The 23,543-nt window shown below is 40.7% G+C and overlaps 1 protein-coding gene across 2 annotated transcripts in view; it reads right to left on the reverse strand.

Moving 5' to 3' along the window:
* Nucleotides 1-23,543, reverse strand: part of ncanb (neurocan b) — a 147,781-nt gene that overhangs the window by 31,122 nt on the left and 93,116 nt on the right. For both annotated transcript variants that reach the window (XM_077533233.1, XM_077533234.1), the window contains 2 exons: nucleotides 20,195-21,322; nucleotides 3,566-3,682 (listed from right to left, as the gene is read on the reverse strand). In XM_077533233.1, the coding sequence (XP_077389359.1) occupies nucleotides 3,566-3,682; nucleotides 20,195-21,322 (1,245 nt within the window). The remainder of the gene's footprint in view (nucleotides 1-3,565; nucleotides 3,683-20,194; nucleotides 21,323-23,543) is intronic.

The following is a 23,543-nucleotide window of genomic DNA, read 5'->3' on the forward strand; positions in this document are numbered from 1 at the left end:
TACAATAGCCCGCGCCGTTTAACGCTCAAACGTGAGTTTGAACAACAGTCCCGGGTCCCATCATCAATAAGCTTTAATGCATGTACAGACACAAGGAGCGAATTATGCGGACGTTTGGTTGTGCTTGCGCATTAACGGCGAGGGAGATCAATCAACACTGGTGCGCTGCATCAATAACTCGTGACAAATGCGCATTAACCACATGAATTACACACACGCACACACCCCCAGTGATGATTTGGTGTGTCGTGTGAGCATGTGTGTGCGCGAGTGTTGTTCGCAGCCTTCATTGTAAAGCTTGGAGAAGCCTTACGGCAGAGTGATGGCAAGGAAGCGTATCCGAGAAGAGAATAGACGTGAAGTAGTATGGTTTGTCACAGCCAATCAGTGAAGAAAATTACTAAATCCCATCAATCAAGCTAACACTGCGCTTAAACGTAGGAAAGTATAAAAATAAATATTGTGTGAGACTGCGTGCATAATAATGCAATTGTGTACTTGTGCACCGATTAATGAAATACCTCAAATAATTTGTCTTAAAAAAAAAAAAAAAAAAAGGTCACTACAAAATCTCTGCCTTGAAGCAAACGTAACATGTAACCAGATAGCCAAACTGACTCTCATACACTGACACCCATGTCACTCACCAGACCAGGCCCCGCCTTCAAAAGCCATATACACTCAATCACAAATTTTCTAACGTGTTTGTCCTCATTTAACCCCACTATTGATGTATGCCAGGCTTCATGTTTTTTTTTTTTTTTTACTGTTTATTTTAATTTATGCTATAATGAACATGGAATGACATTTTATTTCAGTTTCTATCTGTTGTTGTGAATGAAAATTACATTTTGTTTTGAATATTACAATGTTATTTTATGGGTGTGTATATCTATCGAGCCCTTTAATTAGTGCTGTCACTAATGAATATTTTTAGAATTGATTTATCAATCGATTATTCAATTGATTAATTGACTATTCAGACTCATTTTAATTTTGCATTAAAGTATATTACAAAAACATTTTTTTAACCTGATTACTGTTTATTAACCAGTTATCGCTGTTTAGTTCGTAGTTCGTATTTATATAGAGATTAAAAAAGGTGGATTGATGTTGTACTATGTTACCATTGTTCTCCAAAGTTAAAATAGATGATTGCAAATGTCTTATTTTGATTAAACACAGAAGATAGTCGTTCTTCTTTCATGAAGGATGACAGAAATCAATGAACAATTACTGTTAATATGCTGAAATCAGAGGAATTGGATAAAAAAAAAAAAAATGGCTCCAAATGATTACTTGATCATTAAAATAGTTGTCGATTAATTTGATAATGATTACTTGTCGATTAATCGATTAATTTTGACAGCTCTACTTTAATTTATTGAAAAATGTATTTGTGACCCTTTAGAATTTGTATTTGAGTACCGTTGTTTTCTATTTTCTGGGTTTGAGCCTTCCTGTTACATCCAGATTTATTGAAAACTCAAAATTGCCTGTGGGTGTCATTTTTCGTGTCACGTGACCAATCCAGGTTGTCCAAACATCCACTGGGACAGGCTCCATCCATCTCCTGCGCGAGAACTGTGACGGACGAAACGCCGACGCTCGTATAAGCCAGCGTGACGAGGCGACGTCCTGTTTCCGTTGTTCTCCTTTCACAGCGGGAGCTGGAAGAGTCCCTTTTGATATTTGCGCAGCCGGCGCCCACACTGCCCGCCGCCTCTCATGATTCACTCGCAGCCCCTCATCCACAACAAGCCAGCGTGTGCTGCTGCTGCTGCTCCACTGCTTTCATCAGCATCTCCACCCCTCACTGAGCTCCAAGCTCCCCTCTGATCGCCGTGTCCTTGCGAGTCTTGGACGCACGCACGCGCGCGCGCGAAACGCACTCGGAACGCCGAGAAGAGTGCACAATGACGGACATATTCTCCGATCACACAGCTGAGAGGAGAGATGAAGTCGCTTCCCTGGGGTTACGTGAGGTGAGAATATTTGATCATCAGCATGGACTCATATGGTGGAGTATGTGGAGATCACAGTGGCTCTACTGCTGACATGTGGTCCTTGGAGATGATCACGTATTGATTTTGAGTCATAAAAAAAATTTATTTGATGACGCACACTTGATGGTAGTGAGACGTTGGTTGACTTTCAATGGGTTCATAAAGTCATTTACTCCAATGTAAAAGCTTTCTTAACTGTACAGGCAATTTTTTTATGCAATTTTTTTTCTAAGGATTTTTTTTTCTAGGCTGACGCCGATTACGATATTTGGCAGAATGAAATTAATCATCGGATTAATTAAAAAATATATTTAATGAATTAAATGACTTCTTTTTAAATTACGGTTTTACAATACTTTGTGCCTTAGTATTTGTTTACAACAGAAATTAAATAAATAATCGGCAAAAGTCAACCAATTTTTTTCTGATTATTTTTGGGGGAGGGGGTAATAATAATAATAATAATAATAATAATAATAATAATAATAATAATAATCTTTGTCCTGTGTTGTAATGTGTTAACATAATAAATAAATAAATAAATAAATAAATAAATAAATACATTTAAAAAATCAGCAAAAAGCCTGGAAATAAAAAAAATAAAAAAATCACCTTTTTTTTAATTTTCTTTTTTTTTTAAACAGCTAATATTGGCCGATTGAATCGGTTGGCTGATTAATTGGTCGTCCACTTCTGATGATTTCATAATTATGGATTGTGGTTCGAAAGCAAAGCGAGGAGAGCCTCAGTCTCAACGATGATCACGTTGCCAACAATCTCTTTAAATATTCCCTCTCCTTATTTTTGCCTGTTTGGTCTTTTTTTTTGTGTACAAAAATTCTTGACTGATTCTTTGACAATCATGCCATGTTTTGCAGCTAAAAAAAAAAAATCAAAAAGAAATAACAGAAAAAAAATAATAATTAGCAACAATCCATTTTTTTGATGATTTTTTTTTGGGGGGGGGGTTATAATATTTGGATGTCATTATCTTTGTTTTATGTTGTAATGTGTTAACGTAATAAATAAATAAATAAATGAATAAATAAATAAATAAAAAATCATGGATAAATCACCTGATTTTTTTTTTACAATTAAAAAAAAAAAAAAAAAAAAAAATCCAAAACAGAATACTGTATGTGTAACTTGAGACAGACAAGTCGATAGTGTGCACAAACATAATGCTTTTGAAGACATCACCCACCTACTGGCCTGGCATGGACATTACAGCATTTTCACTCATTTAGTTAGTCAGCATTCAGGTGTGAATGGTTACATTTTTCATGTTTATTATTATTGTCTGTCATGATGATGATGACCCAAAATGCATCCATAGCGTATGACCTGAACTCTTCATAATATTTTGATGTGGGTCATGTTTAATTGGTTTTATTTTTAGAATATGCCGCTGGCCAATAAAAAAAAAAAAAAAAAAAAAAAAAAAACGAAGCCCGGGGTCACTCTGCGCAATGAAGTGTACAGTGGCTTACAGCTGCTAAATGTTCCGCCAACATATGCCCGCCTATGGCTCCATCTGTTGACCCAGAACGTCGACTCACCGATTTCGCAGCTCTCCCCGGAGAATCCCTGCGGGCAGTAGCAGCTATAGCCGTCGCCCTCCTGCAGGCAGCTCCCTCCGTGGAGGCACGGGCTGGTCTGGCACGGGTTGCTCTCCACTGCCAACAAAGAGAGTGCATAATTCATTCCTTGACAGAGAAAGAGCATTACGAGAGCGCCCTGGAATGTTGACAAACTACGACGGCAAATGAGGCGAAAGCTCGTCTCTTTTCTGACGATCCGCCAGATGTTTGGCGCGTCACGCTACTTTTTTTTTTTTTTTATGGCAGACGGATGCTCGTCAACCTCCGAAGTGAGGTCACGTCTGACAAATGTGCCGAGGTCCTCGTAAAGGAGCTGATCATCACACGTTCATATATACGGGATATATATTTTTTATGACACATTACTGCCGTGTGGGCAAAGTAATAAACATCATTTATGGAGAGTAGTCCATGCCTCCGTTTGGGGGGTAAAAGCCTTTTAATGGAAGATGACATCGTAATTATTGCACTTTAATTTTTGACTACGCTGCAAAGAAAAGATGATGATTCACAATTATGCTGGAAAATCTAAAGATGAATACTTCACAGGTTGTGCAATTGCAATGTTAACAAAAAAAAATAAATAAAAAATCAGACCCAATTGAATGCAGTGTATTTTATTTTTCAACCATTTTTAAATCTAGAATATTTTAGAAGTAATGTGTATCATGTCAAGTTTAAAAAATAAATAAATAAATAGATAAATAAATAAATAAATCTTCTGTTTTAATTCTTCTTAGGAAGTCACAGTGTCCCATTACTGGTGAGCAATTTTCAGAAGAGACCCGTGCGCTACTCATGTTGACCTTGGAGCTAACTCGTACACGCTGGTATTTAAAAAAAATGCACATTAATCAGAGCAAAAGGAATCTGTGTTTACAGCAATTAAATTCAAAGATGTGGCTCGCTTACTCAACTTTGCAAGCAGCCAATCATACGTAGATGTTGCTTCAAGTATTTGTGGTTACTGTAACCTTCCCTAATTAAAACCTTGGTTAACTGTTAAACCGATAATAGGACCACGCGCCCATACATTATTATGAATATAGGTCAACTTTGACCCAGAAGAGATCCAGTTGAAAACAAAAATAAGATGTTGAGGTGATTTGAATTGTTGTCAAATGTCAAAATGAGTTCAATTTAAACCCAAACTGTATGGAAGAGTTAATAATAGGAGCAGTTACTGGAAACAATATGGAGTGTTGTACCCCTGAAAGATAAGCTGCCATGAATGTGAGTAGACACACACGAGTGCATGCGTGCAGACACACAGATATTACAGCAGATTATGTTCAATTTCCTGGAAGACGACACGCAAGACTCCCACGACAGGCTGCCAGCATCCCATTCCAGCGCATACTAGAGCGCAACGTCGCACGCCGAATGGCAGAGAGCATCGTCCATCACTGGAAGGTTAATGGCATATGTCGGGAGAAGACGGCGTGATCTTCCGCCGAGGGGCGTAAATGTCAGGCCGTGGCGCTCGGGCCTCGAATGCTTCTGCAGCCAGGAACATTGGAGGGCCCCCTTCATCCCTCAAATTAGCGAGCGGGGAGCGAGGAAGGAGGCTTACAAATCACAGAATCGACTCACGCCCCGGGAGCCTCGGGGCGGACATGCGGAAAATGTTTCATTGTCGGGGAAGGCTTAGTGACATCAAAATGCTTTTAATGCAGGTGCTCGCTTTCTCTCCAATTCCGGTGGAGTTGCGAGCTCTTGCAGAGGAGATTAAAATTGCATGTGTGAGATTAAGTTAAAAAAAAAATAAAATAAAAAAGGGAATGGGAGCCAGCTGAATTCAACCGTTTTTCTCTCAAAGTACAACTAAACTGCACCCTGCCCCGTTCAAAAAAAAATAAATAAATACAAAAAATCACATAAAAAACTTCATTTAAGTTGTGAGCATCTTTAAACCGACCTGCAAGTTTTGCAAGCACTTCCTGGCACAGTTATCTGCACTGCAGTGCTGTTAAAGATAAGTGGTCTATCTCGGCATGCTTGTGCGGGAAAAAAGCACCACGGAACGTTTTAATCACAGCTCAAGTGGACGCTCTGTTTATCTGCATTCATCGCGCGCATACTGTAGGTCTGACTTAACTACATTTGGAGCCATTAAAGCATATGACGAGGAAGAAATTGGCAAGTGTGTGCCGTCAGTGGTCGATTAGTTAATCAAATAATCATTGCACATCAAGTTGTGAGCACTGTATATTTATATGGACTTTTATTCTTTTTTTTTTTTTTTTTTATTCACTTCCAGTTGTAGTATGGCAGCTCCGCTTCAAGCCTGAGATATAAACTACAACATTTAAGCATCTTAATGTGCGCCCACACAATTTTAATTAATCCATTGTTTACGGGAACCTTTTTAAAAATGAAAAAACAAAAATCAGCACTGTTTGATGCACATCTCCAGACTTAAACCCTATAGAATATGTATTTTAAACTCTAAAGCAGACACTGACGAGCATAACAAAAACATTTGCAAAGATTCAGAAAATTGGCAATGTCAATACTACATATTACCAATGAAATTCACTTATAGCTATTTTAGAGTATTTGGACTTTTTCAAGACCCACAGGATATTGTGTTTAATAATCATATACAGTACATATTGAATCGACCAAATGACATTACAGACGCTCTCCTTTCACCAGGAGATTTTGTTTCTGCCTGTTTCCGCTGTTTTAAAATCAGCAGTAGAAGAAAGGTACACAGTAAATTCTGTAGAGTCAATTTGACTGTATTTAGATAGGGACCAAAATAGACTTGGTTTTAGAGCAATATTTACACCTGGAAGAGAGTAAAATAAAGAATAAAAGCAACTCAAGGTAGGAATGAACTCAACCTTCAGCTTGTGAGGCAGACAATCTACTCCCTGAGCCACGCAGATTCTGCTTTCTGCTCGTATATTGCTCATGTCGGCTGCAGTTGATTCCATGATTGCGTGGGAGCTTCCTCCAACAGACCAAAAACGATCTTTGGTCTCTTGGAGAAAAGCAAACAGTAGGAGGGTCATAGCTCAGTTGGTAGTGTGGCAGTCTCCCAAGCTGAAGGTCATGAGTTCAAACCTTAACCCTTGAGTGAGTTTTTTTTTTCAATTTTTATTTTATCCGCTTCCTAATCTTAATTTACTCTAAAACTGAGTCTATTCGGTCCCCATCTAAATAGAGTCAAAATGGCCTCTAATAGAGTCAAATTTACATGACAGAATTTACTGTTTATCCAAGTGGACGTCTCAAAATTGGCCATTACTGCCATCTACTGGCCGTTGTGCGTCAGTAAAGTTGCTGACAAGCTTGAAATTTACAGTGGAGCAACATCAGACCTTCCCCCAACCACCCCCCCCCCCCAAAAAAAAAAAAAAATTCTCATCAATGGCAGTGAAATATTAAATCTTACTTTTTTCTTTTGGTTCCAAAGCATGTTTTCATTTTACAGCAAAAGTGAAGAAACCGTCCTTTTTGTGTACACGAAGAAGACTCTAGCATGCAAACTTCACTGCGCCGAGATTCAAACCCAAAACCTCAAAACCGTGAGGGAGAGATTTTAACCACTATCTAACCACCGTGCCCCTGAGAACAATCGAACCAGAAATGGAACTAACTGTGAATTACATAACCATGTGGATGATCAGTACAACGTGAGCAAATCAATGAATTAAATATCACTTGCACACACAAAGTGAAACAAATGCGTTCTGTCGGGAACCAGCAGCGCCTTATGCGCCATTTGTCCACAGTCATGCGTACATTATCAAGGGCAGTGTTCTGTATTCTGCAGCAGACTTTGATGTTTGTGGACCAAATGATGTGAGGAAATCGGAAGAGAGCGATGCCAGCCAGGCGAGGGACAGTGATGTCGCCGAGGGAGCCGCGCGATCATACATTTCTGCCTCTCTTAAAGCCTGTAGCTTATGATTAATTACACACTGCTCTTAAAATAGGACGGCCAGTACATTTCCGCTTGGAGCCCCTTTTTCCCATTTCTCTGTGCAGAGAGCGAGAATAGCGGGCTTTAACGCTGGCCGCTGATATACAAAGTGTACAGTCTGTCACCAAACTGATATTCCCACCGACGAGCAAAGAAGTGTGAGCAATAGCTCTAAAGGGGTCGCCATCCCAAGTTTCTTTTAAGCCGTTCAGGAGAGAGATTAGCGACGAGTCGGCGTGCATATGGAAGCTAATGCAAGCAATCAGGATTTAGAACCCACCGTGAAACTGGATTGCCGCAGAAGGAATGCAGAGCAATGGCAGAATCTTGCGGGAAAGCATGCGAAAATGCAAACAAAAGGGGAAGTCAAGTAATATTCTATGCAGGGTTATTATAGTTTTGGAATTTTTATTGCATTGCATTTTGGCTGAGTTAAATGAAAAAAGCAAGCGAGCCGAGTCATTAGAGCCAAAAGTCAAGGACACAAAAATTGTTGCCGAGGAGTGATGTCATCTGAAGGTGCTTTTCTATTGGCTGCTGCTAGATGATGTCACTCCTGTGTGACACACTTTCAAATGTCCTTATGCCGGTAGGCTCTGGGTGGAGGAGTGGAACCGTCACTTGCCTTTGCTGTCGGTTGGTGTGGGTCCGCGTCCCCACCTGGGAGACCATGTTGGTTTGTGTGAGTGAGTTAAAAAAAAAAAGTCCTTATTCCACTTAATATTGAAATAAATACACCTAAAAGCACATTTAAAATCAACCCATAAGGCTCATGAATTAAATTAATTACCAAAGACTAAAAGGAGCTAGTTTTGTAAACGTAAAATGTAGTTTCGTTAATGAAGATGTTTGTTTTTTTTTATTTTAGTTGGAGTTATTTAATTAGTTTTAATTAACTAAAATATCCTTGGTTCAATGGAGCCCCACTAGTCTAAACATGGTATTTTGGGTAATATTATGTTTGTGGAATCTGAATGAATCAGCAAAATCCACCAGTTTTTATCCATTTCAGGGGGCGGCCATTTTGCCACTACTGAAAATGACATCACAGTTGCTCAAGGGCTCACATAATGATTAATAATGGCACGTGAATGTCACATGACCAAACTCACATGAGCCGTGATTGGTCGTTAGCTGAGCCCTGAGCAACTGTGATGTCATTTTTAGTCGACAGTAAGTGCCAAAATGGCCGGCCCCTGAGATGGATAAAAATGGGTGGATTCTGCTGATTAATTCATGGATCAGACCATTATCATGACATCAACAAATCGTCTTGTACTCTATCCGACTTCATAGAACATTCCCGTTACATTAAAAAGTCAAAACAAGGTCATTAAGTGACCGTACATGTTTTTTATTTATTTTTTGTCATTTCGCAGCAATGTTTTTTTGTACTCGTGCTTATCGGTCACCATTGTGGCTGTACTTGGACTCAGTGATCCTTGTAATAGCTTTGCAGAGCTTGCGATCATGCCTCGGCCCATTCGAGAGCCCCCACCGCCTCCTCTCGGAGGTTAGAGCCTGATAACCCGAGTCCGGCATTGAGAAGCTAATCCTGCAGCGCGATGCAGCGGAGCGCACGGGAACGCTGCCGAGCTGCTGCCGCTTTAATAGAGCCCTCATGGCCACCGTCATGGCGGCCAAGGCTCAGTGGGTGAAATATTGATGTTGTAACATGCATGGCCGACACGTGTTTGTGCAGTCATGATGACACGGAAAATATATAGAGTCGGGTGAGGGTGACGCGAAGTAATACATCAGTGACACGATGTGGGGAAAATGACCCCTCCCCAATATTGTGATTGCGATTTTACATACTATTTGTTTTCCAAAGACTTAAAAAAACAAAACAAAAAACAAAACATGTCCAGTTACCCATATCTTACTGCACCAGCGTATTATCATTATTATGGGTATAATATATGTAATTGAAATACAAAAAAGGACTATTTTTATCATGCAGGGCTCTTTTTGACAAAAATTGCAACGAGAACTCAGTGTTCCAGCAGGCTTGGCCACACAGTATAGTCTACAAATATTGTTGTTGTTCGAGAAGAGATGTCTCTGACAGGCTGGGATTGATGAGCGCTGCAGGGGGAGACGGTTTCTATTTCTGTGTGTGTGACTGTAAACACGCACACACCTGCGCGTATGTGTTTGTTCAGGCATGAAACAACAACACGGCATGCAACATCCACGATCTCCTGGTCCACGTAGAAAAGCATTACAAGGCAAACACCGGAAAAATGGGAAATGAATGCCGCAATCGCTGTTGACGGCGCTCGTCACAGTTTACATTCACAGCTGAATGGTTGACTCATTTTGACAGACGGGAATAATAAACATAAAACAAACATAACTTGCATGCTTGAATGTAAAACCGGAGTTATTTTTTCTTTTGTGTGTATGAAAAAGTTTGATTTAACAGAATTGTCACACTGACCTTAAATAAACAACTGAAAACGCTGTAATGTGCATGCCAGTCCAGTAGGTGGCGATACCTTAAAAAAAACCATCCACCCATTTGTTGATAGTGCTTTGCCTCATGAGATTAAAGGTGAAGTCCGGAGTTTTGACCGTTTCTGTTTGTAAACAAACAATTCAAAATGGACCCCTCCCGTGGGCCAACCCACACGAGCTCAAGGTTCACGCCCCCTGCCTCTGACCGCACTCAGCGATCGCTGACAGGGTTAATAGTTCAAAACATTAGCCACTTAGCTTAGCTTCAGCTTCAATGCCAGGTGTAAATATAAGGACATCAGAAAAGTTCAACCCTCGTTCTATATTGCCGAGTTACCCTTGTCAAAGTGACTTAGCCTAGCATGTCGCTAAATCAGCAAGCTGACATTTTATTTTCTGTTTGTCACTTATCTGTCCAAGCAGGCCAACTCTGCGAGTCGGAAGCGAGTAAATGCAATCCCAAGATTTACTCTTGTTTTCGACCGTGCATGAATTGTCAATGCTGCTTATCGGTAACGCATTAACCGACAGTACATTCATGTGTAAGTCCGTGCGTGCTGTCGAGTCGCGGCGGGAGTGACGTCATGCAGCCGACAAATTCGTCATTCGGAGGACCCAGCCTTCTGAATTTGGCCCCGTCTGCCTACAGTGAGTGACACGACTCCGCCACTCCCCGCTCTGCGATTGGCCGGAGGGGTAAACAACTGTCTGTCCACAGAAACTACCCTGAAACATCCCACTGTTGACAAAACAAACACGAAATGGCAAAATACAGGCTAGGGGGTTGGGGGTAGAGGAAAATATCACCACCACACATTAACAGAAGCCCAGAGGTGTAGATTGAGAAGGAGTTCATGGGTATAAATCCTGTATTTATATAAGGCATTTTCCTGAGTGAAAACATTGGACCATACCTTTAATATTTGTCAATTGTGCCAACAGGAACACGCCAAATAAGAATACCTGAGCTGAGGTTTGAACCCAGATTGTCTCGCAGTGTCCAGTTTGGAATTTGACAACATACGAAGTGCATATTTTTTTGGCATGAGCAGTAAAGGTGATATCCAAAAGCACCTGAACAACTTGAACTCCATGCCAACGACACAGCCAGACTGTCACCGTGTCACTGAGTTCACTGGTGCGACTGCAATATTGAACTAATGCTGACACTTTGCCAGCTGTTGGTGCCTAGATTGCACAAAAACGACCTGTTTCAAGTACGCTGCTAAAAAGAAAGTGGGCCGTGAAAATCAAAGTAAAATAGACTGAAAAAAAAATATCTTTTCTCCTTCTTAACCATCAAAAGGTCGATCTATGTCCTTCATAATAGGACACAGTGATGAAGCTTAATAAAGAGATAAGAACATCAAAATAACTTGCACTGAATTTTGCATTTTTTGCATTTTTTTGTAATCATTCAATTTTGTTATGGTTGTTAATAACTTTAGAAGACATTTATTTGCATTTTACAGGGACTTTAAGCAAATCCCCCTCTCAGAATCCTCAGCCTCCAGGCACACTAAAATACTGCCTGGTGATCCATTTAAGCAGCTGTGTGATGGAATGAAAAATGCATTTTCTTAGCCGCAATGAGCCCACTGAAACTACTGAAAATGCTCAGCTGATGGTGTGATGATGATGAGTCAAAAAGTGTGTTTTTTGGGCACATCAATGACAATTTTTGCTATTGCTTTGAATGAAAGATGAAATATTTGTGGCCCTTTAAAAGGGGGGATTAATTTCCTCATTTTTGGTGTAACTGGTTAGCATGACCTGGCAATAGTCGGGGAGACCGGGGCTAGTTGCATCACGGGTAAGTTGTCACATTGCAATTTTCTTCTCCACCAGAGGGCGCAACAAAAAAGTGGAATACTACTTTTCTTTATATAAATACTCAGGAGTTGTGTACTGTCTGACAAGAGACTCGCCCATTGTGAGGTGAGATATGTGCCAGTTATCTGTTTTGCACAACCCAAAGTAAAAAAAAATTCACCTTCATATATTTTGAAACAGGCATCGTACATAGACAAATTCTAGCAGCTAATCATATTGACGCGCTAGAGGAGAGATTCAGGCATCTTATCATGCCTCTGTTTTAAGATAACTTTGAACTAGAGCAAGCATTAGCCAACATGGTGGTTTGGGGCAACTTGTCTCAGTCATTTTGGGGTTTGTTGTCACATATGTAAAGAATGAGCAAATGAAAAATGCACCTCTGGCAACTCTGTTTACGTATGCCAGATTTGTTCTTGAGTCTGAAGAATGAGTAATTTAGTTTGATAGGTTTTGTTTCATTGATAAAAATGGATTTTCCAGTTGTTGGAACTACAGAAACTTCAGGACTGGTTTAAGTTTCGTAATGAAACATCCATCCATTAATTGAAATGCTTTAATTTTTTTAAATTTAATTTAATCTCAAATTTCCAGTTTAAGGGAAGCAAAACAGACATTTGATGCTGAGAGCTATGACCTACATGCCAGCAGTTCCTTAGGACTTTAATTTATTTCACAATATTTTATGTGAGTTTGCTCAATGACTATAGTAAATTGTCAAGATCAATGATAAACAATTTCTCTGGCTGTAAAAGCAAACAAACAAAACAAAACAGGAGAACAAGGATAATTTTGTCCTTGTTTTATTAGTTGCAAAATCCAACGTGACATCTTACCCCATATAGTGTGACACTTACCCATTGGTGGGGCAACATGTCACATGTTCACTCCCTCTATTTGATGGCTTATAACTGCACAAAGTACGAAAATGACATGAATACGAAAAATATACCCAAGACTTTGGTCTTTCATTTGGTATACGTTTTGTTTATATATGATGTATTGATAAAAAAAAAAAAGTGATACAACTAGCCCCGGTCTCTCCTACATTAGTAAAATTGACACACAGAACCGCAAGCTGGGAAATAAAAAGCTTTCTGACAGCAGGATGAAGAGGACTATCGTTACACCTGACATTTCCCAGGTTGTCCTAAATCAACGGCGTTATCTCGCCTTTCACGCCGCCAAGGATGTAATCCGTCTTGGCTCCTCATCACTCGCATGCTGTCCAATTTCTTCTGCCTCTTCTTTCCATGCGCCTTTGCACTCATTTCCAGGCTGTTGTATTTTTAATAATCTGACCATTTTCAGCACACGCGTCAGGAAGAAGGTAGGGGGGAAAAAAAAGATGTGTGTGTAAAAGTCCACCATGGATCATCAACTATTCATGCGGGGACTTACTGTGTATGTCAGGAAGCATGCATTGTTGCATGTCAAGTGTAATATGTTGCTCGTACCAGACCTGTTTATTTTCTGCCTTGCGTTCGAAAAGCATTGCAGTAAATTTTGGAATAAGCAACAATTCAATTAACTCTAACGCATGCATTAACATGGTCCAGCAATGGTTGGATTATCACGTCTTATAAATGTAAGTACTTGTTTTGGAAAAGAAAATGATTTTTTTTCGACAAATACAAAAACATCTTATCCGGCTTTTCGACGCATTTGCGCTGTTTATTTGCAGCCTCCACTTTCATAAGTGGGATTAACAAAGCTGCTTACAGGGATGACATCATATGTAGGCAAAAATTCATCACCAAAGTTCTTTTTGTTCGTTTTATATCCCCCAAACAAAAAAGAACACACGGAGTCCTTTAACTTGTGCAAATGCATCTTTTCCCCTGATGTATTATAAAAAAAAATACAGCCCTACATCTGAATAAGAAAGCACAGATTGGGGATTTCACAGTCCCTCGCCTGCTTGCATATTTTCCCCGCTGTGGGTAAAAATCAAGCTTTTTCTCTGACAGGCGAGCGGCATTAATAAGAGGAACAAGCTCGCGGGCGTTTGCTTGGAGACCCGCTTTCAAACTCCACAAAGAACTTCACGCAACCTCTCAGAGCCCCCCCCCAAGCCAGGAGAAACAACCCGCTTCTGGAACGTCCCTTGAGGACGCCGCCGCAATTTGCAAACATGCCTCTTTTCTCGCCAGGATGTAATTTACACCTGCGCGGCACGCCACCCCTCGAGACGTCACCTCCCGCTGGAGACTGATCATGTGGGGGTGTGTCCCACGCGACCCGCATGAGGAGGGCCCTCACCCGTGCCGTGTGATGCGCTGTGACGGACGCTCGGAGCCGAACGCCGTCGCCAATGCTGCTGCTGCTGCTGCTGGTTTGGGGCTCAGTGGGAAAGCACAGCGGGACGTGTGATTCCTTGCTGCTAACCTCCAAGGCATGGGGACTCTAGTTTGAGTAGTTTGTGCCTTCAAGTGTGACCAAGATGTGTGTGTATGACAGCAATAAGAGCATTTGTTTACTTAACCACAGATGAGGGGAGGATTTGTGTTCAGACCTTTTTTGGGGAGGTATTTAAGACAAGTACCTACCCAAAACATGTGATTAATGCACGTAATACAACATAATGAAAGGTAACTTCGTGCAACACAACTTAACTCAGATAAGTTATCAGCATAATAGAACTCAGCATAATATATCCTGATATAACGTGAACTTGACATAACGTAACTTGGCGTAGCTTAACTCAAGGTATGGAAACTCAGCGCAACGTGACTCGACGTAACCTAACTTGACACGACTCCACGTAATGTAACTAATCATAGATTGCATAGAATTAAAGTAACTCAGTGTAACATAACTCGGCATGATGTAACTCAGCACAACATGACTCAACATAACCTCGCTTGACGTGACTCGACATAATGCAACACCACGTAGCTTACACAGACACAAAGTAACTCAATGTAACATAACTCGGCATGATGTAACTCAGCGACATAACCTAACTCAACGTAACTCAACTTGACGTAACATGACTCGTCGTAATGTAACACCACTTAGCTTAGATAGACATAAAGTAACTTAGTGTAATGTAAATAAAATGAGTATAATGTAACTCAGCATAAGGTGACTTGATAACCTGACTCAGCATAATCAACCTAATGGAATGAAGCTCTGTATAACTTGATGTAACTCAACTCAATGTAACTCAACAGCGTAACTTAATTTAAAAGTAATATAATGTTGCATTAGTAGGAATGCACCGAAATGAAAATTCTTGGCCAAAAATTAGGAAATCAATGCCGAAAACCAAAACACCAAAATAAATTCTAATATACCCGGAAAAAAAAATCCTCCCCTGGATCATTTTCTGCACTTTAAATGATAGTTAATCCTCCATTTCTGTCATTCCTTCATTATTTGAATTTGAATGTATATACTTTTTAGTTGAGTGTGTTCTTTTTGGGGCAGTATTTGATACTCCCAAACCAACCGCCTGTTTCTGGTTGTAGTAATTCGGCTGCTATTTCCCCAAATGCATTTGGCCGCATAAAGAAAAGAAAAATGATTCATGACATTCACACTTTTATTTATTAAGGATGGGCAAGTAACCACTGCAGGTATTGATTAGTATTGGGCTGATAGCCGGTCTTATTTCAAGATACTGGTACTCGCGACGGTGTCCGGTACTGGTATCTTGTAACCGTTTTACGATCTGGAACCTCAAATTAGAAACTATAAATCTCTGGGAATTTGTGGGAAATGACGTAATGCAAATGCAATGCAAATGTGTCTTTCTCGTCCTTGATGGGATATCTGGTGGGAGGCACTAACATGTAAAGCTAACCCATAAATTATCACCACATATAATAATAAACTTTTTAAATTACTTTGATGGTTGCATCATACTTTTTTTCATGTAATGTATGGCCCTCTGAGGAAGGGGCTATTGTGCCAAGTCTGTGGAAAAAAAAAAAAAATGCAAATGATTTCACCGCAGTGTTTAACAATATGTGAGCACGAGGCACACATTTCCAACAAGAGAAATACATAATTAAATAGTATGTTGTGCGAGGGGGAAACAGCATGCAGCATCTGTTGTGTTGCTGAATTAAACTCTGCTTTTGTGTGTGCATGTGCTCCCGAAAGATCTTTTTGAGGGGGCTGCGTGAGATGAAAAAGTGTTCATAAAACAAAACAACAAAAAAAAGTGCTTTTCGTTTCAAGCGATGGGGAAATGCGGGAGCAAGTAAGGATCAGGAGAGTCAGTCATTAGTCTGCCTTAATAGGACATCTGGGTGGTTCAGTCTGCAAAGTAAAACACAACAGCTTGTGACGGGCCTCCAGAGGACCAATAATCAAGTTGTGTTGTGACAGCGGAGATAATAAGCCACCTTTATGGCATCATAAACATACTTGTTTCAGACAGATTTTCCTATAGGCTGCATTTGCGTTGATACTTTTACAAGCTGATTTAGCGTTTCCTAAAACATGCTTGTTGAGTTTTTAACGACTATTCAAGAATGTCAACTAAGCATAGAAAATCCCTTATTGAATTATTTAGCAGTCATGTGGTTTTTCTTTTATCCTTTTATCAAATTTGTTGCAAATATTTGCCTTGTAACATATCCTGGTGAGTTTGTTTAAGCAGAGGAGCTTAATTTCCCCACGCAGATTACCTTTTGCGAAAGCAGCATAAAAGCCTAGCAGGATTGTTGACAGTTTCAAATTAATAGATATAAAGTGTATTCTGGAAAATTTACTTTTTGTTGCTTGTCTACAAAAAGTCGCATCTCAGGAGTTAATTTAAACAGCCACATAAATATTTTGTAAACTGCCTGTTTCTGAAAGAAGAAAAGGCAAGAAGAGCTTCAATGTTAGCAAAGCTTAGCGTTAGCTAAAAGCATTATCAGTGCTAGCATGTGATAAGCGTCAACTATTTTAATGTAGCGTATTGTGTATAAATATTGGTGACTAAATTCAACACTAAGATACTGAAGTCAGGGCAGTGCTTTTGTGCTGAAGAGCCACGTTTGATATAAAGTATAATTTATGTATGTAGCACCATAAAATGTCTTGTGTTCAACCCCAGCGGTTGCACAGTATTGGGTGTGGCAGTGAGATCTCATGAACAGCCCAGTGATGCAGTTTTAGGGGCCCATAAGAGTGAGTTCTCCCCCTTTGCACTTAAGCTCGTTCTCGACAGTTTGTCTTGCCTCATTAATTCACAACTTCGTGCGCACAAAGAGTCAATGCGTAGTCAGCACGGAAGAGTTTGCGCCCGTGTTTTATGCCCGCTGGCAAACGAGTGCCTTAAAATAAGCAGTAATAGTGTTTGATATGGTTAGCCTAATAGCATAACTGCCTGAGTCATTTTTAACTTGCTGTCACAATATAAATGGAAAATACCCATTTGCTTGCTAAAAGATGTCATACATGGATTTATTTTACACAGAATAAAAAAAAAAAAAAAAAAAACGAAAAAACTGTTCCCTTCTGGATGCCGGCCTCACAATTAAATGAATCATGGTGCTTGTGGATTCATTCCCAGGTCACGCATGGTAGGTGTGTCAGAAGTCTGGATGGAAGAATACAGATAGATTTAGAGGAAAAAGTGCTTCAGGCCCAGGTACGTAAAAAAAAAAAAAGTACTTAAGCGGGAGAATTTAACCATTAGGGATTGACTGCTTTGAGTCCGACTGTGCTGGGTTCAAGAGGTAGATCAAAACCCGATCCACACCAAAGACCCAAAGAGCAACAAAAGACACAGGGTCGTGGCCGACAGAAGCAGGCGGAAAAGAGAAAAATATAAGCGTCAGAAATAGGACGGGGCAGACAAATCAATTGGCTTCTCTGAGCTGGCGGACAACCTGAAACATCCATCCGCAGAAACACTGGTAATATGCCACTCTGGCTTGCCCCTGATTCCATTTATCTTCACCCTTTCATGCCAAACACCCGCACACTTCAACCTTTCTCAGCTCCTGAATTTTAACTCTCCAATTTGTTTGAGGGCCGCGTAGAGGACTATTGATGTTGCTGGTCGTCTGGTCCCTCTTGGAAAAAGACTGAAGCCAGGAAGGCTTTCAGTGAAGTGGGGTACAAACGATTTTTTAAACATCTGATCGGATTTTTATTTTTTTTATGTGACAGGACATACGTTTTTTTTTTTCGTGTGCGTGTTTTGAGGCCAGACTGACAAGCGATGAGAAAGTTTTCCAAAGTTATGTCAGAGGGCAAACGCAAAGGACAACGTAACAATACCAAAGAAAGAAAGATGTAAAAAATGAAGTAGCCCTTGGTGTAAACAGACATAAGACAAGGCTCCGCTTATTGATCACTGTGAAGTTTATATACTCCCACCTACAGTATAACACCTTAGAGGACACACTAACCTCGTTCTTATTCTCTTTTCTTCCATCGAGAGCTGTCCACCCCCGCTGCCCTTTCCCTCCCTGTTGTAATTTCCTCCGCAGTACACCTGACAACTACAAAAGGTTACCCCGACGCGGGGCTTTTATTCTTGTAATCGTCCGACGTGAGCCATCCATTCAAATGTCATCCTATAAGAGACATATAGACTCATAGAAAAATGTATGAAAGTCAATGGTCACAATCGAAGTCAAACAATTTGGAGTTATACCAATATTTTTACATACATACGTACCGGTAGGTGTCAAAATTTATACAAAATTAACTGTTTAAAAAAAAAATAAAAAAAATTGTTTTCTTTTCTATATTTTCTTTATAGCAGGAATGATCACCTATTCTGGTTTGCCACTATACTGCATTGATGGTGTGTCCTAAATGAGACCAAAAACTGGTCTCTTGGAGGTACAAGGATTCTGCCTGACAACATCAATATACTAACACACAGCAAAGGTGGCATGGCTCAGGTGGTAGAATGGCTGTCTCCTAACCTGAAGGTTGTGTGTTCATTCATCAAGCTTTGAGTAGCATTAAAAAAAAATAAAAAAATGTTAACATGTACTTAAAACTCTCTTTGTAAAATGTACATACTTTTGCCCACTTCTCCTACATGTTTCATCTAATTTACTTCAAATTTTACCTGGACTATGTCAAGACCTGAGCCAGCGACAGGGGAAAAAATCTTGACTTTTCAAAATACTATATGATGGGGTGGGGCATAAAATTTTGTGTTTCATATTTCCTTCACAATGAAAAACGATATGCTTAATAACTCCCGGTACATGCTCCAAAAAATCCGAAACTTCACATGTATTTTTGTAGTCATGGCCTGAAGGTATGTCTATGACAACATTCAGTTAGAAATACAGCTCCTCCTAGCCCTTGAGGCAAAAAAAAAAATACCCCACATACGGTATTTTGTACAAAATTTGGATACTCATTGTAAGTGTAATAACTAAGTCATTTATGAATATTCTTTTACTTTCCACCACTCAGAATGTTCAGTGGCATCAAATCTATCCAAACATATGTACTTTTTATTTTTTTTTTATATTTTTGATGGCCTTTTTTTTTTTTTTTCTAACAGTGTTACGTTCCATAAAGAAGTAATGCTTTTATTATGTCCTACGCGTGCCACATGTGATTTTGCCCAGCCAGTCGGCAAAGAACCCCCAAAGAAACAGTTCCCGAATGCCATGTAATAGATTGAACTCACAAAACAGTGGGCAGAAGGCAGTGCTCCAAGAAATTTTCAATTAAAAACACATTGCGGGCTGAATATTACACAAACGGCGCAGTGAGAAATGATTTTAATTTTCTCTGTGCTTTGCCGCCACGGTGGCGCGGCCATCAGCTATCAGCGAAATCAATGGCAACATGCTGTGACAAACAAGCGCAACCGCCAGTGTGGCGAAAGAGAGGGAGGCGGCCGATGTTTGTTTGGCGGGGGTTCAACAAAAGCGAGGGAATGAATGAAAAACAATTAGAAAGGGAGGCGAGAGTGCAGTCAATTATGAGGCCCATCTTGTAAGATTGTGTCTCCATTGATTTGTTGGGGGTGGGCGAGGATCTTTGTCTCCCACACAGTCCACCTAATTGCACTCATGCCGACCCTATAATTACTCGACTAAGACCTGGATGCTCTCACCTCACTGCTGCCTGGACTGATTTCTACACCCAGTTGGGAACGAAAGAAATAGATTTAGCATGCATCATTTATGTTAGGGGCAGCATGTTGGACTTTCCTTTCTTTCCTCTCATATTTCAAAATCTTGTACGCAGGCATCAATTCAGTGTTCATTAGATAAAGACTGAACTGAATTACAAACTCAAGTGTCACCAGGACACCTGCATGTTGCCTGAGGAAAGCAACTGTTTGTGACTCCCATTGAGCTGCATGCAATCAAACTAATCATGACTGATTAGATAATCGCTTGTAGACGTAATGACGATAACGAGCGTGAACATACCTGGTGGGAGGAATCCATAAGCCCAGCTGGGTACCAGGATACCAAAAGGGTTTCTTGCGCCTTTGCCGTCCGTCACCGCCGGAGTCTTGTGTTCCTCTAACTTCGGAGTGGAGCCTTTGGAAGGGATCCAACGACTTCCAAACACAAATGATTCCGACACTGCTAACCTGGACTCCATTTCTGTAACAGCATCCTTCGAGTTCGACCCAGTGCTCGTCAACTGACTGGCGGTTGTTGTTGATGGTTCCATTGAGAAGTTGCCCTCCATGTTGCTCGTGGTGTTCTCCATCCATGAGATAGAAATAGATGGTTCCTGTGCAGAGGAGGTATTGGAGGAAAGTTCAACGGTAACTGCTGTTGTTGCAGGATCTGTGCTCGGAGTGTCTGTGGTTGTCAGAAGCTGCGCTGTAGTGATCTCCGTGGTGGTCAGCACATCCATCAAAGACTCTGGTGTGGAAGTGACCGCTTTGGCTACACCGCGACCAGGCTTTTTTCTCGCTCCTTTCCTTTGTTTCTTAAGAGCGGGACGGAAGCCACCACTGGAGCCACTTTCTCCTCTTTGCGACGAAGAAGAAGAGAGGTTGTCATCAGGCCGGTGAACATAGATGATCTCACCCCTGGCCTCCTTGGCTATTTGAGGCGATGTGGTGGTGGTTGGTTGCGCCACCAGCTGCCACCGTGACGAAGTACTGAGTTCAGCCACAGTCACAAGGTCACTCTGGCTTTGGTGGAGTGAAGATTCAGTTTCTGGACTGAGATCCATGTCACTGATGGGAACTGTATTAGCGAAGTCGACATGAAAACTATTTCCCTCACTGCTCCCCTCCACCTCCTCTTTCTGATCTGTCCCAGTTGCGGCGGTTGTTTGTACCCTATCGTTGTCCTGGTCCCTCCCCTCACCAGAATAGTTTTCCACTGTGTCCTGGTGAAAGGAGTCGGGCAGGGTGATCATCTCAAGGGGCCCCGATTTGGCTTCCAGAGGATCCCAAGTGTGGCTTCTGCCAACATTCCTGGGAAAACCTACTCTGAAGCGCCGTAATGATTTGATGGCCCATGCTGGACCTCCATTCTGAAACTTGACCCGTTCATTAGGGCTTGATTTGCCTTCGGGGCCCACTGCAGTTATCCCTACGGGAAACACAAAGTTAGAGTATTTAATTTAATGGCAATAAAAGTATACTGCTTTTAATTTCATGGGTGTGAAATTAGCAATTAAACGTTAAAACCGGATTACACGAGCACCATGAACGATCTGAAGCAGGTTTCTATACAGAGGCACAAAAATCAACGACATTCAAGACCACAACTTTTGGCAAGTACTACAAGACTTCAAAGGTTTGACTATTTTGTCTTTACAAATGTTTGCACGCTCTATCGACTTCAGGCCATCCCTCAAAACCTGTAAGATCTGACTACAGTATACCAAATGGTGATAGAAGCAGCACAAGATAGACTGAGGAACGTGTTAAGACCTGGATAAGACACCAGCTGAAGCAGGAGAATTGCTAGTGCCCAGAAGCCAATTTAAGAGATCGACTGGCTTCTGGTTGAAGGATATTTTAATCGTGTACAGCTGGCACTAGCACAGAGTATCTTGATAACGACTAGAGGAAAAATTATTGCCATGTTTGCTAACTGCTAGCCACTCTACTATCTTTGTGTTGTCCTGCCCCTGTCCACTTTCCTCAATCGGTCTAATGTTGGATGAGAATAATAGCCATGGTTACAAAAAGCAGCACAAGACAGACTGAGGAAAGCACACTGGCTAAGGCGGGAGACTTGCTAGTGGCTAAGCAGTGGATTCAGCTCCTGCCTTTGACTGGCAAGCAGCTATCATGGAAAACCTTGAGCTGCTCCTCCGTCAACACATTCCATTTGGGAGTGTTTTCTGTTCGGTGCTAGGCAATGCTAAATGTAGCCACATTAAATACACATTGAGGCCCATTTCTTTACCGCTTATCCTGTTCAGGGATGCAAGTAGCTGGAGCCTATTCCATTGACTTTGGGCGAAACACAGTTTCTGCCAGTCAGTCACAGGGCACATATGTGGAGAAAGAAAACCTTTCACTCTCACGCTGTCACTGAGTGACAACTGAATCTGTGCTACCTGCACTGAAATCAGGTGAATGTACCACTGCAAAATTAGTGACTCTCACGTAAAACTGACCGAAGAACTGAGAAATGCAATCTCTAGCAACTTTTCTGCCTCCATGTTGTCCTGGTCCTGGCTGTTTTTTTGAAAAATACTTAAAGATATACTCGAAAAAATGTCTTACAATAAAACAGCACGTGACTCAAGTATAGTCATGAAAATGTCCCGTTTTGAGCCTCGTGTCTCGAGTCCTGGTGGATTTCGCCATCCCGGTTGTTTTGTCGCAATTTTAAGCTATGCAGGAGCCGGCTCGTCATCCCGTTTTTTATTTTATGACTCCAGTCAGCAAGGCAGTTGTTTGGGCCATGTGTATGTCAATCACAGTTATCTTAGTGATTTAGCGAGATTCCTTCCTATTTACTTTCACATTCACGATTGCATTGTCAATCTCATCTGCATTGCCATACCGGCACTAGAACTACTTCCTGCTTCCTCGTCAAAGAATGATGGGAAATGTAGTCCTACTAGCCAAATGCTACATTTACGTATGAACTTAGCTGAGAGTTTCTGGCAGCGTGTTTCCAATGCGAGGTAAATAACACACTTGTTTAGAGCTGTTGAATTGTCATCAAAGATAGCATTTAGCATTAGCTAAAGTAATACCAAAACCACCAGTCACGAGAATGACCAGTGATTAAATTTGTTTAAAGTTCCTGGTGAGAATTTATTGTATATTTGATTTTCAGTGAAATTGTAGCATCCCGGTTTTAATTTTGAAAATCTGGTCACCCTGTACTGCAAAACGAACCAGAAGAATAGCTGCAGCTTCAATCTGTTTATTGTCACTCCTAGTTGAAGTTTAATGACAACTAAACATTTAAACAAAGTACAGTATTAAAAAAAAATGCATAGGCCTTAATAAGTCAGTTTTTACTTAATGCTAAAAATAAAAAAATAAAAAAAGTTTAATCGTTTGCATTCAACTTAATGATGTCATCACTATCAATTTTTATAAAGTACATCAACATCAAAAATGTATTTGTGTAGTAGAGGAATCACAAGTGTGGACTGCTAGCAACCCTCCTGCCCCCATTTTGTCCAAATCCCTTCTACTTTCTTTAGCCTCTAACAGAACAATAGTAGTGCATATAACAAAAACAAAGTTTTACAGTAAAACATGTGGACAACTCAGCCCCCTAATGATGAGAAATGCAACTGTACAGGCTTAGACTACAGTATAAGTGGGGAGGCTCAGGT

Source organism: Festucalex cinctus, chromosome 10, assembly GCF_051991245.1.
Source record: "Festucalex cinctus isolate MCC-2025b chromosome 10, RoL_Fcin_1.0, whole genome shotgun sequence".
NCBI classification, from domain to species: Eukaryota; Metazoa; Chordata; class Actinopteri; order Syngnathiformes; family Syngnathidae; genus Festucalex; species Festucalex cinctus.